The sequence below is a fragment of the Pelobates fuscus genome, chromosome 4 (genome assembly GCF_036172605.1).
Source record: "Pelobates fuscus isolate aPelFus1 chromosome 4, aPelFus1.pri, whole genome shotgun sequence".
Taxonomy (NCBI): domain Eukaryota; kingdom Metazoa; phylum Chordata; class Amphibia; order Anura; family Pelobatidae; genus Pelobates; species Pelobates fuscus.
Genome location: NC_086320.1, coordinates 381,370,744 through 381,382,497, shown reverse-complemented (window position 1 = coordinate 381,382,497; position 11,754 = coordinate 381,370,744). Strand labels below are relative to the sequence as shown.

The 11,754-nt window shown below is 40.0% G+C and overlaps 1 protein-coding gene across 1 annotated transcript; it reads right to left on the bottom strand.

The window, feature by feature from the left end:
* Positions 1-1,059: 1,059 nt before the first annotated feature.
* LOC134608180 (antibacterial protein PR-39-like) lies at positions 1,060-10,616 on the bottom strand. The gene is made up of 4 exons (XM_063450845.1): positions 10,342-10,616; positions 3,963-4,064; positions 3,110-3,181; positions 1,060-1,743 (listed from the first exon to the last, which is right to left on the bottom strand). Exons 1-4 carry the CDS (start codon positions 10,528-10,530, stop codon positions 1,624-1,626), a joined length of 483 nt encoding a protein of 160 aa, XP_063306915.1. The 5' UTR covers positions 10,531-10,616; the 3' UTR covers positions 1,060-1,623.
* Between the last annotated feature and the right edge of the window lie 1,138 nt (positions 10,617-11,754).

Here is an 11,754-nt window from a genome sequence, read left to right as displayed (position 1 = left end):
CAATTCATTCAGTAACATTAGAATTGTCCCTCAGTAACATCAATGGTTGGGGTGAGTGTGGAGTGGACGGGTGGGGGGTGAATAATGCTAATGTGACTGAATGGATTGGAGAGTTAAAAATGGATGATGAACATTATAAAAAAAACAGGGATGATGAGATATTTGTTTTGAAAATGCCAATCATCATCTATTTTTACACTACTTTGAGAGTCCTGTGTCATGTCTGTCCTCAGTTTGGTATCCAATATTTTTTTTCTTTGTAGGGTTAGTGTTGCCTGATTCAGCTCAATCTCCAAGTTTTCCATATTGCACGAGTAGAATTTGGCCACAGGTAGCAATTTCTTAAAATTAAGAAAATAATCTGATCGAGGCTTCAGAGACTGTACACCTTCCCATATATAAATATTCTATCAATTCTATAAATATTATATAAACCAGGACTTGGGGTGGAGGGCATGACTGCATTATAGGGAGTGGTTTGGGGGGACATGATCCAGGGTCCAATTGATATTGAAGATGACCCTGGCTTGGCATCTAAACACACACTCTTGGACAGTTTCAGATCTTAAAATTATAGTTGAGAAATGGATATCAAGTAACAATTAAAATGATGGCAGTTTCTCTTTAAGAATGATAACTATAACCAAATTCAAATTAGAATTTTCTCAATCAGCTATTTCTTCAAAAATGTTGCTATAATTCAGAGTACAGTGACTAGACCTCATCTACCTCAGCGGTGTGATACCCTGTGTGTGACTTTCAATATGTGTCAGTGTTAAATCTGAAGTTGGAAATGCATTTCTACTAGTGAGTTAAATTAAGATCCGATAATACACTATACACGCCAATATGTCTCTTTTTTATGTCTTTTTTTCTGAATGTTAAAGAATGGGGCAACTTGGAAATCTTCTCGTATTAACATGTGATTTGACCTCCCAAATGTTTGGGAAACACTTGCTTTGTGAAAGTACCCCCTTAATTTTTCTGATCCCAAATTTCCTGAATAAAATTCAAAATGAAGAAATGCTTCTAAACGCATAATAAATCATATGTAAATAAGGTGTAAAATGTACCATTTAATGTTGAAATTTGCTTTGTATTGATAATTTTATCATTGCTCTTAGAACTAGTTGCATTTTACATATAACTTTCGTATAACATGAAACATAATAGTGTTGCCAGTTGTATCAGAGAGCCTGTCTATTGTTTATATATTGGTTAACAAATCGAAGCTGGGAACATGTAAAGAGTTTCCAAAACGTGAATATTTGGATTTAAACTAGTCACCATTTACATTACATGTGACACATTAACAAACTAGTACTGTTTGTTTATCTCTGCTAAAGGAAATATTATTTCTTAAACAATAGATAAAGGGATTTAGTAACTAGGCAGGACTGGCTAATATACTCTGTAAATAATGGTGTTAGAAGTGGGATTCCCATAGCAATACATTATTTCAACAGGGGTTATGTATAAAGTGTAATTTTTGGACAAGTTCTTAAAGTTGATGGCTCCACTTTTAGAAACTAGCCCCAAAATGATTATTTATACATAACACCCAAAGTGTCAGTAAGTTTTACATCTTATCTAATTAGTTGAAAATAAATGATGTATTTTGGCTCATTTGCGTTTAAAAAATTGTTTCGGAATCTTGATTGTAGCTATGGTGCTTGTTGCTCCACTTTTCAGTTTGCAAAAGAAATTGCAGCGTTTTTTAGATGCACGCTTTGTGCGCCGATACTGCAAACAAAGAACACAAAAATTAATCAGTTATGAATGACGATTGTAATACACACATATCAAGCAGGCATTAGTATTAAATGAATTATGGAAAAATGCTAAAGAATTTGCATTTTAAAATCAGAGAAAACGGAAGTACAGCGAATGGTGTAAAATTGAAAGACAAAGACTTCAAAGTCTATCAGCTACACTCTACTAGCTCAAATTGGATGGTGGTGGTATGCCCTCCACCCACCAAAAAATAAATAAATCCCAAACCAATAATGACACTTGAGGTTATTATTATTATTATTATTATTATTATTATTATTATTATTGGTATTTATTTACCGCCAACTTATTCCGCAGCGCTTTACAATATTAAGGAGCGGGAAATTTAACAATATATAAGACAATTGCAAAGTGATAGAGGAATACCTTGATTTTAATGCCCCGGATCACTAAAAAACCTTCTTGTTTTAAATCAAATGTAATTGGCATTTCTTTGTTTTGAAAAAAAATGCAGCTTTGCAGTCTTGATAAATCGTAATTGACGGACTGACTCTGGTATTAAATGCAAATTGTCCCAAATTTTTGTAAAAATTAAACATTCTAAACATGGCCTCTTCTTTGGTATTTTATAATGCATATATCTGAGTAAATATTTGTACAATCCATGGCTGACTCTTGCTCATGACGTCGCTATATGTTTGAAAATCACTGCTTATCTGAGCATTAAATGGTTTAAAAAGGCTCAGAGGTCATTTTCATACACTCAGCACTTGATCATGAAATCACAATTTTCATTTAAAACAGACATGTCACGCTCTAAATATTTTCTATAAATTCTATAAATATTTTCTATAAATATTTTCTATAGCCTGGCAGATAATAATAAAAAAAAATGCTTATACAATTTACTAACAGACAAATGGAAGTCTTGTCATTTATAAGCTGTTTAGGAAAAAGGCAACTATTTATTGAATCATTAAGACATCCTTTTCATTCCTGTTTAGGCAGCTACAAATCATTTTCATAAAAAGTACATTTTAATCTTTAGAAATAACCGTCCTTTGACGATCAATAGCTAAATAACCGGAAATGTTCCCTTTTTATTGTCACATAATTAATACACATTTTTCATTTCTCAGTGAGATGATGTCAAATATCAGAATTCACAAAGATGTCGGATTTGTATAATTATTATTTGTTTTGTCAATAATATTTGTTGGATCACAGACTGCATATAAATTGTATCATTTTTCAAATCAATAACTTCGAGAATTCCATGAATGCATAAAGACCTAAACCTGACTTTATTTTCCAATGGTGACCTTTTTTTAACATCCCACTATATTGCAGTAAATGCTCGTTATCACTGTCTTACTTCTGAGATGGTGGTACAGGCAATATTGGATTCTAGCTCTTCAGACACGTAGGTAGTGCACATCTTAATCTCCTGAAAATCAAACAATAAAAATAAAATAGATCAATGCTGGTATAAAACCATTCAAGATGTGACAATGATGTGGAAGGTAGGTGTCTTATTTTGTCACAGTTTCTAAAAGCAGACTTGTCACATTGATTGAACCTTAAAATGGTCAGTGGGGTAAAGATAGCGCTTCGTATCCTTGTGTCAGAAACCAGTATTCATTTTATTTAAGACAAACCAAATGCATCAATCAAACCACGCTCCAGCTGATACTTACAGGTCCATGTGGTTTTCCACGAAAGGTGATGAACAAAAAAATCAATGCAAAATTGTCCACACTGACTATAGAGAACAGTGAACGCACCAGAACAAAACCACACTGTTTCTATCCACGTCTAAGCTTTTTTAACAGCCACCAAATGAAAGCCATAATGCAACTGCTACACAGAATATATAGACTAATCTGTGAACGTCTCTAAAATACAAACATCTATGGATTAATATTATCCATATTGAAACCAAGCTAACGCAGTCAATTTATTTATTTATAGCCCAACTCACAAACAGGGTTATTCACTAAGGCAAGAATTCAAAGTGAATTTTAAATTGAAGGCCACACTCGCTGAATTTGAGAGGTTCTCTAAGTCTGGTTACTTTGGCCTAAAACTTGAAATTCACTGTCTTTTTGACTTCTCAGTTTAGTTGATAACCCTAAATGTGTAAATGGGATTGTTAAGAGTGTTTTCCCAAGTTGTGTGAGATCTGGCATTCTACTATACCCGTAATATGACATTTAACATTTACTTACCCCTAATGGATTGAAATTGCACTCAGCAATATTATACTGCTCAGATTTGGTGCACACGGTCTCTTTAATAAGGAAATTCACAACGCCAACGTCTTCTTCTACCTACGAAAAGAAGGCATGTAATACGTAAATACAGAAAAGTGGCAATTATTTATCATATGGCTAAAATACCAGCTGGTTCCTAATCAGCCACGAAAAATTGCTTTTTCATAACTCAAGCAATAATAAGCAATGGGCATCTGGGCATCAGCATTAACAGACAGCTTTATGGCAGCATCATATTTAATGTGAATACATTTGTGATAAGAAAAAGTAAGACTAAAAAAACAACATCCTATAAACAGACTTAATCGAAAGAAATCCACCTCGACTTAAAAAGGCAGATGCCAACTACTTATCTCATGGTATCTGAGGCCTTGATTCAATGCTGTTGGATACACTTTTCAAATGATTTAACATATTGTAGCGGTACTTACCTTATCCAGGGGCCGGACGCGGTCCTCTCTTCAAGCCGCGCGCGGTCCTGCGGCTGCACGAGCCGCGCGCGGCTCGTCCGACTGTTCAGACAGGAAGGCGGGCAGTGACCGCGAGAAGCGGTCACGTGTCCCGCCTGCAGCTAAGAGCGCGCCGCGAATCTCGGGCGCGCTCTTAAAGAGACAGTGGGAGCCTAAATTGCAAAAAGGCTCCCATTGGCTCCTGTCATGCCAATCACCCCATACACTTACCTGTTGGGGGAGTGGAAGTGACAGGAGCCAATCACATTAGTTTGAAGGCTACTTATACTTACCCTTTTCCCTTAGTTCGTTGCCCTATCGTGGTTTCTGCTACAGTTCCCTTTAGTGCTTGTTGTGTTCAGTTGTGTTTCTCCGTATTTGACCTTGGCTTTGTATTCTGACTTCGTTTTCGCTTTATCCTATTCTGTACTGTTTGCCGGCTTGCTGATTCCTGTGTACCAGTCCCCGGCTAGTTTTCGTTTACGCTGTCTCTTTGTGCCCTTGACCTCGGATCGTTCCTGACTCTGTCTTATCCTATTACGTCGAGTCCGGCCACTCTAAGGTCCGGTAGACGTATCTCTCCTCTGTACTGTCTTCTGTTAGGCTGGATCCTGCGTGTAGGGGTATATACTCGTTACATTACGATAGGGCCATGGACCCCGCAGATTTAGCTCAACAGATGGCGACCCATGAGGCTAGATTTGTAGAGCAGGATCACCGTATGGATCAAATAGCTCAGGCTCTCCAGACGCTCTTAGCTAGAACCATTCCAGCAACCGCACCTAACCCTCCTGCACCCCTGCTTCCTGAAGTATCGACTATGCCTAACGCTACAGCACATTTAACGCCTCCTCCTAGGTATGGAGGGGATTCTAAGACATGCAGAGGGTTCATTAACCAAATAGAGTTTCATTTTGAAATGTATCCACGTTCATTTCCCACAGAGAGGTCTAAAGTTGGGTTCTTTATGCACCAACTTACCGACAAAGCACTTGAATGGGCAAACCCTATTTGGGAGGCTAATGGACCTATGGTGCATAACTTTCACAGTTTCCTAACAGCTTTTCGCAGAACTTTTGATACTATGAAAAGGTCTAAGAATGCCGCTAGAGCATTAATGAGGGTTAAACAGGGTTCTAGGTCTGTGGCTGATTACGCTATACAGTTTCGTACCCTTGCCTCACAGGTCGATTGGACCAATAATGGGTTAACTACGGCCTTCATGGAAGGTTTATCAGACTCTATATTGGATGAGGTAGCAGCTAAGGAGCTTCCTATTGCCTTAGAGGACCTTATTGACTACCTCATCGATATAGATAATAGGATTCGTGACAGGCTCTATACTAAGAACAGGAATAGACGTTTTGTTACACCTATTCAACCCAGAGTTAATATACCGGAGAGTGTTAAAGTATCTGAAGAGGAACCTATGCAATTAGGGGTTGCCAAACTCTCAGATACTGAGAAATTACATAGGAGAAGGGAGGGACTCTGCCTATATTGTGGTAAGAGAGACCATATGGTAAAGGAGTGTCCTCTGCTCCCGGAAAACTCTCGCACCTAAGACCTTATAGGGGACTGGCCTTGGGTGTGATTTCTAAGTCTCCTACATTGCCTCCTAACCGACTGCTTCTCCCTGTTTCTTTACATATGGGAGAGAGTTGTATGGTTGAAAACATAGACGCCCTGGTTGATTCTGGGGCAGCCGAGAACTTTATAGACTCTGGTTTTGTAAAGAGAAACAATATTCCCATCAGAGAGAAGGAGATACCCTTGGCCGTTGAGGCCATAGATGGTAGACCATTGATATCTCCTGTTGTTACTCACGAGACTGCACCGCTACACATGTACACAGGGGTTCTACACTATGAAACCATTCGGTTCCAGGTCATCACCTCTCCCTCTTCACAGTTGGTGTTAGGGTATCCATGGTTACGTGCCCACAATCCCATTTTTGACTGGGAGACAGGGCAGATAAAATCATGGAGTGAAGCCTGCCATGAGTCATGTACTATTGAAGTCACGCCTGTGAATTCTATTAACGTTCCTACTGTTCCTCCTTTATCTACGACAATACCCTCTCAGTATTTAACTTTAAAGACTGTCTTTGATAAAAGAGAGGCTGACAAATTACCGCCTCACAGACCCTACGATTGTGCTATTGATTTGTTGCCTGGTACTATACCTCCTAAGGGCAGGGTGTACCCCCTATCGGTTCAAGAAAACCGTGTCATGGAGGAGTACATTAAAGAGTCATTAGACAAGGGATTTATTAGAAGATCCTCTTCTCCGGCTGGAGCGGGGTTCTTCTTTGTATCAAAGAAAGAAGGTGATTTAAGACCTTGCATTGATTATAGAGGTCTTAACAAGATCACCATCAAAAATGCTTACCCTATACCTCTAATAACAGAATTGTTTGACAGGCTCAAACATGCTACGGTATTCACCAAATTAGATCTTAGAGGAGCATACAATTTGATACGTATTAAAAAGGACCACGAATGGAAGACAGCCTTTAACACTCGGTCAGGTCATTATGAGTATACCGTCATGCCATTTGGGCTTTGCAATGCCCCAGCAGTGTTCCAAGAATTTATTAATGATGTCTTAAGGGACTTTATTCACTCATTTGTTATTGTGTACTTGGATGACATTTTAATATATTCTACTGACATTCACGCTCATCACAGACATGTTACAACAGTTCTGAAGACCCTTCTTGCTAATGGTCTTTATTGCAAATTAGAAAAATGTCTATTCGACCAGTCCGAGGTCCAGTTTTTAGGGTATTTGATTTCCGCCGAGGGTTTTCGGATGGATCCCCAGAAGCTCGCTGCAGTCATAGAATGGCCTCTGCCGCAAGGTCTGAAAGCCATCCAGCGTTTTCTGGGTTTCTCTAATTATTATAGACGTTTTATCAAAGGTTTTTCGTCTATAGTAGCGCCTATAACTCGTATGACTAAAAAGGATGGCAATACACGTGTCTGGTCTACTGAGGCACTTCAGGCTTTTGACTTTCTTAAAACTACGTTCGCCTCTGCCCCTATTTTACAGCATCCTGTCCCCTCATTGCCATATATACTTGAGGTTGATGCTTCCGATATAGGGGTAGGTGCTGTCTTATCCCAAAGAGAGTCTCCTGACAAGCCATTGCATCCTTGTGGCTTCTTTTCTAAACAAATGGCCAAGGCAGAGAGGAATTATGATGTGGGTAATCGCGAACTCCTTGCTATCATTTTAGCACTCAAAGAATGGAGACATTTGCTAGAAGGAACTAAGGATCCTATTCTCATATTTACAGATCATAAGAACCTATCCTACCTTAGCGAAGCTAAAAGATTGTCTTCAAGGCAGGCTAGGTGGTCACTGTTCTTGTCTCATTTTAATTATATAATCACCTATAGGCCAGGTGACCGGAACACCAAAGCGGACGCTCTGTCCAGACAATTCGAGACTATTGACAAACAGGAGATTGATGTCACTCCTGTCATTCCCCCAGACAGGATAATAGCAACTACTATATTGTCTATTTCCTCGTCCCTCTTGCAGGCCATACAAGCGAAACAAGGCATGGCACCCAGCGAGAGGCCTAATGATAAATTGTTCGTTGACATTCCCGAGAGACGGGATATTCTGTCACTTTATCACGATACTAAGACTGCTGGACATCCTGGTATTTCCAAAACAGTGTCAGCCGTTTCTCGGTATTTCTGGTGGGATACCTTACGTAAGGATGTTACTGACTATATAAGTGCTTGTACTACTTGTGCATGTATGAAAACCTCTCGTAGAGTTCCTTGTGGGCTGTTGCATCCGTTGCCCGTTCCCGAGAGACCTTGGTCTAATCTATCAATGGATTTTATTGTTGAATTACCCCCTTCGAATGGTAACACAGTCATCCTAATGATAGTAGATCGGTTTTCCAAAATGGCTCACTTTGTGTCTCTTCGCAAGTTGCCCACTTCCAAGGAATTGGCTCTTATCTTCGCTAGAGAAGTGTTTCGATTACATGGTATTCCCTTATCTATTGTATCCGATAGGGGTAGCCAATTTATTTCCAGGTTCTGGAAAGCCTTTTGTTCGGAGATGGGTATTTCCCTCTCATTTTCTTCCGCTTACCATCCCCAGTCTAATGGAGCTGCTGAACGTGCCAACCAGTCTCTTGAGCAGTACCTCCGTTGTTTTGTGTCTCACCATCAGGACAATTGGTCTGACCTGCTTCCTTGGGCTGAATTTGCTCGGAATAATGCCACTCATGATTCTTCCGGCAAAAGCCCTTTTTACGTTGTCTATGGCCAGCATCCCGTTGTTCTTCCGGCTGCATTCTCCTCTCAGGGCATGCCAGTTCTGGATGAGCATTTGGCTGGTTTGCGTAATACTTGGGAGCAGGTTCAGCGTTCTTTGGTGGACTCTGCTGCCCGCCAGAAGGCTCAGGCTGACAAGCATCGCAGAGCGGCTCCTTCCTATGTTGTGGGGGACAGGGTTTTGCTTTCCACACGGAATATTCGCCTCCGGGTGCCTTCTATGAAATTGGCTCCCCGCTTCATTGGTCCTTATCGCATTATACATAAGGTTAATCCCGTTTCTTATGCCTTGGGTCTGCCTAAGAATCTGCGTATACCCAATGTATTTCACACCTCTTTGTTGAAGCCTTACGTACGCAACCGCTATACCCGGCATACTCCCCCTCCCCCTCCTGTCTCTGTGGAGGGTCATGAGGAGTTCGAAGTATCTGCTGTTATTGACTCTCGTTTTCTTAGGGGTCGGCTTCAGTACTTGGTACATTGGAAGGGTTATGGGCCTGAGGAGCGCAGTTGGATTTCTGCGGATGCTGTTCATGCTCCCCGCCTTGTACGTTCTTTCCATTCGCGTTTTCCTGCCAGGCCTGGTCCTGCCCGCCCGGAGGGCGTGTCCTCAGGGGGGGGTACTGTAGCGGTACTTACCTTATCCAGGGGCCGGACGCGGTCCTCTCTTCAAGCCGCGCGCGGTCCTGCGGCTGCACGAGCCGCGCGCGGCTCGTCCGACTGTTCAGACAGGAAGGCGGGCAGTGACCGCGAGAAGCGGTCACGTGTCCCGCCTGCAGCTAAGAGCGCGCCGCGAATCTCGGGCGCGCTCTTAAAGAGACAGTGGGAGCCTAAATTGCAAAAAGGCTCCCATTGGCTCCTGTCATGCCAATCACCCCATACACTTACCTGTTGGGGGAGTGGAAGTGACAGGAGCCAATCACATTAGTTTGAAGGCTACTTATACTTACCCTTTTCCCTTAGTTCGTTGCCCTATCGTGGTTTCTGCTACAGTTCCCTTTAGTGCTTGTTGTGTTCAGTTGTGTTTCTCCGTATTTGACCTTGGCTTTGTATTCTGACTTCGTTTTCGCTTTATCCTATTCTGTACTGTTTGCCGGCTTGCTGATTCCTGTGTACCAGTCCCCGGCTAGTTTTCGTTTACGCTGTCTCTTTGTGCCCTTGACCTCGGATCGTTCCTGACTCTGTCTTATCCTATTACGTCGAGTCCGGCCACTCTAAGGTCCGGTAGACGTATCTCTCCTCTGTACTGTCTTCTGTTAGGCTGGATCCTGCGTGTAGGGGTATATACTCGTTACACATATATAGATAAATGTTTAAAATTATTTTTTTTAAAAGGTTAAAATAGCCCCAAAATACATCATACATCAAAAATATTTATTTATCATAAAATATCAAAAAAGTACAACATTTTAAAATTTAAAAAGTTTCTCCAAAATATTTAATAATTTGAAAACCTTATCCAAGAATATTAAATCAAGGTCTGAATTCTAAATGTTTTGTGCCAGAAGCTTACAGAAATGATATATTGATAATATACAACTATTACTTTTTAGTATAATTTAGAAATTGCACCTATTGTACCTTTTGGTAGCTGTCGGACAGGTAACTGATTTGTTTAAACACGAACTGGGATGATTCTTCGGCATTGAAAAGCTCCACTGCCTTTTTAATATTTAAGTCATCATTGATGTGAATTTCTTGGAGTTGGGCAAGGGAGTAGACTATCCATCCTAATGAGATCAATAACTTTAGCGACCACCATTTGCCCATCTTGTCTCCGTTCGACAGATTATCCTGGTTTCTCTCTGAGTAAGTCCACTTTTATTTGAGTTTTAACTTCCTCATTCTTGTTAGTGATGTGCGCTTGGTAGAAAAGTGGGCATCTCTCATATTATGAAATATTTTCTTCCTGAAACAGTTGATTTTAATTACATCAATATTACAGCAAGAATTAAAAAAAAAATGCAAGTGAAAAAAATCCAAAAATTAGAAGGAAGTTTCATAATGATTATGACGCAAAGATGGATTTCACCATGATAAAATCTTCAACATGGTAAAAAAAAAATAATGTGTTTATATTTAATAAATTCTAAACAGAGAAATATTAGCCTGAATATTTACATTGTTAATGCTACAATTGCACTCATCATACAGAATAGATAGACTAATCTGTGAACGACTCAGATTTCTTTGATTAATACTATCCATATTGAAACCATGCTAACGCAGTCAATTATTATTGGGACTTTTGTGTGGGGAGAACAGTTTCCCAGGATTTAAATATATAAAAATATATAGCAAATACAAGCAGTGTTAGTTTTGGCAGCAATTTAGTTTTATCGTAGTTTAGTCATCTGAATTAGTTTAGTTTTAGTCGACTAAATATCCAGTAGATATAAAAATGGTTTTAGTTAAAGCCTCTATCTGTCTCTTTTGGCCCTTCCCCAGCCCCTCTGTGTCATTTTGTTTCCTCCCAGCCCCTCTAGGTGTCTCTCTCCCAAGCCTTGGTCTGTCACTTTGTTTCCTCCCAGCCCCTCTAGGTGTCTCTCTCCCAAGCCCTGGTCTGTCTCTTTTTTTAAAACTCATTTGTTAAAACTTGTGAATGGGCCGGCATTGTTGATCCATCACTAGAAAAAGCCCTATTCCCATGGGGGGGGGGAGGGACATTGTCAACCAATTAGAATGCTCTGACAGCCAAGTTTCGAGAGAAGTATTGCTTCTATTGAGATTTTCACTGTGTTCTGATTGGTTGGCTTAAGCCAGAAATATCCCCACGGGTTGAAATAACTAACATCGCTCTTATTGCATCAATGTTTTTTCTGTTGGTTTATTCATTAATTTATTTATGCGATCAGGCTTTTTTTAAAAAGAGTTGTGTTGCAAGATAATGGATTATCATTTAGCTTTTTGGTAGTGATAAGGAAAATTAGATAAGGAGAAGATAAGGAGAATTAGAAGACTTCTAGTCACATTCCAGACTGTTCATCTTGCCTC

Excerpts from the sequence above, each read along its gene's own strand:
- LOC134608180 (XM_063450845.1), bottom strand. The coding sequence starts at position 10,530 with ATGGGCAAATGGTGGTCGCTAAAGTTATTGATCTCATTAGGATGGATA. Across the intron at positions 3,182-3,962 it reads GCAATTTCAATCCATTAGGG|GAGATTAAGATGTGCACTAC; the intron begins GTAAGTAAATGT and ends TTTGATTTTCAG. Across the intron at positions 1,744-3,109 it reads CCTGTACCACCATCTCAGAA|TATCGGCGCACAAAGCGTGC; the intron begins GTAAGACAGTGA and ends CTTTGTTTGCAG.